This window comes from Condylura cristata, unplaced genomic scaffold (genome assembly GCF_000260355.1).
Source record: "Condylura cristata isolate star-nosed mole 26May11 unplaced genomic scaffold, ConCri1.0 scaffold00055, whole genome shotgun sequence".
Lineage (NCBI taxonomy): Eukaryota > Metazoa > Chordata > Mammalia > Eulipotyphla > Talpidae > Condylura > Condylura cristata.
The window spans coordinates 1358378-1363268 of record NW_004567156.1 but is presented as its reverse complement, the minus strand read 5'-3'; the positions used below and the strand labels follow the sequence as shown (position 1 = coordinate 1363268).

General features: G+C 52.6%; 1 protein-coding gene across 1 annotated transcript in view; it reads left to right on the top strand.

The window, feature by feature from the left end:
• The window catches only part of TNXB (tenascin XB), a 64538-nt gene that overhangs the window by 49747 nt on the left and 9900 nt on the right, over window positions 1-4891 (top strand). Inside the window, exons 21-23 of the mRNA XM_012734379.1 lie at window positions 25-321; window positions 2795-3091; window positions 4758-4887. Coding sequence (XP_012589833.1) covers window positions 25-321; window positions 2795-3091; window positions 4758-4887 — 724 coding nt within the window. The remainder of the gene's footprint in view (window positions 1-24; window positions 322-2794; window positions 3092-4757; window positions 4888-4891) is intronic.

The window sequence follows — 4891 nt, the reverse complement described above, 5'->3', positions numbered from 1 at the left end:
CTCAGCCTCTGTGTCTCTCCTCAGCGCCAGATAGAATCGAACCCACAGAAGCCATCTCAGAGGAGCCCGTGCTGGGGGAGCTGACCGTGACAGGCGCCACCCCAGATTCGCTGAGCCTCTCCTGGACCGTCCCCGAGGGCCACTTTGACTCCTTCAGCGTCCAGTACAAGGGCGGGGACGGGCCGCAGGTGGCGCATGTCGGCGGCGAGGAGAGAGAGGTCACGGTGCGGGGCCTGGAGCCGGGGCGCAAGTACAAGGTGCACCTGTATGGCCTGCACGGGGGCCAGCGAGTGGGCCCCGTGTCCACCGTGGGCACGACCGGTGAGTGAGGGCAGGGTTCAGTGGTTCTAGCCTTATCTCCTGGATAACCTGGCTGAGAATTCTTTTTCATCAGCCCCTCAGAGTCCAGGCCTGGTGTGGGGGCCTATGCTAGTGCTTTGGTCTTTGCAGCCTCATTGTCCACACTAGCATGGCCTCCTGCTGAGGTCACCCACTGGCCACCTCTGAGGTTGCAATGTGTCAGGCACAGCTTAAGCCTGAATTTTCCAGAATTTTATTTTCTTTCTCTCTTAATCACAGCTTTCTTTGTTATAACAAAGAAATAGAAAGAAAGAACACAACATCCAACCACATTGGAATGATTACATAATTAGGCGACATCTATAAGATGAGCTATTATGCCCTCATGAAATGTTTTAATGTAACACAATCATTTTATAATATTACATTGAAAGAAGAGCCCAAAATTTTTCTAAGGATGCTAATCACAACCATTTGAAAAATAACACGCATGCCAAGAAAACTGGAAGGAAGCACATCCCATGGGGCGTGTGATTTGTGGGGCAGAAGAGAACGTTCCAGCTCTTTTTTGTTCTGGTCTATTCTATGCTGCGTTGTCAAGATTTTCTTAAATGAGAAACCTTCTTTTTCTCATCGGGGAAATTTTAAATATAATGCTTCTCTTTTGTGTTCCTGTGGTGCCCCCACATCGTTCTAGCAATTTATTTCCTTTCTGATGATACAAAAAAAAAAAATACAATTTCTGGCCCCTAAGAAACGATGGGGAAACACAGGTAAATTAGATCCCAAATGCATAGTCATGCTAGCATTGGTTTTGTTTTGTTTTAATATTTATTTATTTGTGCTTACAGAACTGAAGTACAGGCCAAAGGTGTGGTGGGTGAGAGGATTCACCAGAGACAGAGTGGGGAGCAGAACAGGCAGATGGACAAAGTAGACTGCTGAGGGGAGCACCGGGTGGGTCAGGAGAGGTCTGCCGCGCCATGTGGTCACCTCCAGGGCGGGGTTCAAACTCGTGCTACAGTGGCTTCGGAAAGCTTCATAATGCGGTGCTTTAACCCATTGCACCATCAGGAAGGGCCCCATGCTAGCTTTTGAGAGACTGTCAGCCAGGTTCTGGCTGTTGGGTATGAACGCGAGCCTTCCCTGCATGGAACAGCCAGCCCCTTGGAGAGCCTTTCAAGAGGCGGGGAGTGGGCACCTCTCCGCCGGCATGAAGGCTGTCCTCTCCTTTCCTGGGTTTACTCCAGGCAGAGAGATGTCCCCACTCAGCCCGTGGGACCTGGGGAAGCCTGCTTTCCTGTGTTCACTGGAGAGTGGCAGGAGGGGCTATGTCTCAGACAGTGGCTGTGTCTGCCCTCTGGGTTGCTTTTTACCCTTTTTCATGTAGATCACAAACTTATACAAAGTAGACAGGGTAGCTTGGGACCCATGTCCATACTCCCTGCCCCCAACCAATCATTTTTTTAAAAAAGATGTATTGATTTATGCATACAAGAGCTTGGCTACAGATCAGAGGTACAGGGGGTGAGAGGATTCACCAGAGACAGAGTGGGAAGCAGAGCAGGCAGATGGACTGAAACACACTGCTGAGGGACCAGGAGAGGTCTGCTGCGCCATGCGGTCAGCTCCCTGGTCGGGAATCAAACTTGGGCTGCAGTAGCTGCTGATAGCTTCATAGTGCTGAGATTTGCACTACCAGGAAGGCCCCCATTTTTATTGTGCAGCGTTTCTTTTTAAGTTGAAATTTTCTGGTGAGAAGTCTGTAGCAGTGTGACGGAAAGTTCTAAAGGGGGCAGGAGGAGTCTCTCATTAGACCACCTCTGACCCAGCCACTGTCCTCCCGGCAGTAGCTGTGGCTGGGCTCACCCATGCATCTTCTAGGCGGTCCTGCTGTAAAGCTGCTCACTGTTCGCAGAACTCTTGGCTCTTAACCTCTTTTGTACACCAGTCTCATTATGAGCCCCCCACGACCTGTGTATAAGTCATCATTTCAGTGGTTACTTGATGCCTCAGGGTGAGAGAACCGTCATGAAATTAATCATCTCCTAAGGGTCATTTGGGTCCCCAACACATTTTGCTGTCATGAATAATCCCACAAACAACTCCCATGACATAACTTTTTCCTGCTTTTTAATAATTTTCTTAGGATGGCTGCCCAGAAATGGGATTATTTTGGCTCCTGACACATGTGTCCAAATTATCTTCTGGAGGTCTCTGGTGCCTGCCAGCTGCTATGCATCAGCCCCCTCCCTCAGTCGGTTACCAAATGCTACCCAAAGGCCTGGTCTGACAGTTTGAGAAATAGAGTTGTCAGGTGCACTGTGTTGTCCCTATCGACATCACCTGTAAAGCAAGCTGTCCTGTCAGCCTCTCTTCCCCAGGCTCTTTTGTCAGCCACCTGGGAACCTGAGAACAGGACCCCAAACCCCACAGTCCCGGGTCTCCAGAGCCTTCCTGCAGACCCCGCCTCAGCCTCTGTGTCTCTCCTCAGCGCCAGATAGAATCGAACCCACAGAAGCCATCTCAGAGGAGCCTGTGCTGGGGGAGCTGACTGTGACAGGCTCCTCCCCAGACTCGCTGAGCCTCTCCTGGATCGTCCCCCAGGGCCACTTTGACTCCTTCAGCGTCCAGTACAAGGGCAGGGACGGGCCGCAGGTGGTGCGTGTCAGCGGTGAGGAGAGAGAAGTCACAGTGCGGGGCCTGGAGCCGGGGCACAAGTACAAGATGCACCTGTATGGCTTGCACGGGGGCCAGCGAATGGGCCCCATGTCCACCGTGGGCACAACCGGTGAGTGAGTGAGAAGATGGCCCGGGGAGGTGCTCCCTCTACTACCATCTTCATGAATGTTAATATTCTGGATAGCAGCTCACTGCCTCTTTTGCACATTAGACACAAGCTTAGGAGCCTTGTTAGAGGGCAGATTCAGACTCAGCAGGTTCAAACTGAGCCAGAGTTTAAATTTCTTTTTTTCTTTTTTTGGTGTAGAAGAACTAGGGTATAGGCTGAGGATAGAGGATTCACCAGAGATAGAGTGGGGAACAGAACAGGCAGATGTACTGAAATACACTGCTGAGGGGAGCAGCGGGTGAGACAAGAGAGGTCTGTGGTGCCTTGTGGGTCAGCTCCCTGGCCAGGGATCCAACTCAGGCAGTCGCGGTGAAATAGCAGAGACTTCACCCCTAGGCCTCCAGGGAGGTCTTAGAGTTCTAATCTGTAACAAGAACCTCTCACGCAGATATTGCTGGCCTGAGAGCCATACCTCAAGTCACCAAACACATCGCAACACAGAGCCACACCTCAAGTCACCAAACACATCGCAACACAGAGTCAGACACTTTCTTTGAATTTGTAGGAGAGAATTGTACTTGCTCAGACACCCCAAGTCTCCCGGTTTGGGTACTATCAGATATAAGGCCCCATTGTCTCCAAGGATGGGGTACCCTGAGCCACGCTCTGTGGGAGTTCACTGGGGCAAACGTTCAGCATGGCTGAGGAACAGTTTTCATAGTTGTGGGACAGTTCCCCAGCTGTGGGGAGACAGGCGTGAACCAGCAAGTCAACAGACTAGGGTGTGCGTAAGACAGGAAGCCCCGGGCCACCAAGCTTGGGCAGTGATGCCTGAGCCAGCCTGCCCACGGGTGTCCACAGGACAGCTGAGACCGGAGGTCAGACAAGTGTTAGCTTGTGGGACGGGGCCAAGTGTCACATAAATGTCGCTGCTGGTGCCAAGGCCTGGAAACTTGGAACATGAGTGGCTTTGTATAGGGAGTAGGGAGGTAGTCTTGAGATGGAGGTGGGGTGGGAGGGCAGCTTAGGGGCCAGCTGTTTCTCCCACGGACAAAGAAGGTCACCCAACCGCCAGCTAAGAAGACTGCTGGGGTGTACAGTAAGGCTCAGTCTGGCTCCCACCGAAGAACTATGGGGGGAGAGGTGGGGTGACCAGGTGGAAGGTGGCACATCCAGGTGAGGAGAGAGTGGCCAGGACAGTGGGGCTGCCGGGGACGTGGGGTTGTACAGAGACTCGGGAGGTGCTTAGGAGTGAGAGTGGGCCTCTGAGTCCAGTGACCGCTGGGACAGGAGCAAGTCTGGAAGATTCCAGGTTCTGGTTGGAGGCGGGCCATGAGCTGTCTGGGATCAAAGCCATGAACCAATTAGTGAGATGCCAGTGAGGCCACAGTGGAGAGAGGCCAGGGCATGGTGGCCCAAGGGGACCAGTGTTCAAGGAGAGGTGGGTGCTGGAGAGCGGGAGAGATCCCAGGTGTTGGGAGACAGTGGGTGAAGCTGGAGTTTCCATCCTCCCAGGATAGATGAGGGAAAGGTGACAGGAAGACAGGTGAGTTCTTAGAGAACACCATGGACAGCAACATTGTGCATCTTATTTTTATAATAAACCCCTTGATAAGCCAACCTGAGGTGTAAGGACCTGTCTCTGTGTGTCTCTCACCATCTCCAGATACCGTGACCACTCAAGCCCTACCTGCCACCACCCCCGAGTCTCCCGTCAAGCCCCGCCTGGGGGAGCTGGCTGTCACAGATGCCACTCCCAACTCCCTGCACCTCTCCTGGACGGTCCCCGAGGGCCAGTTT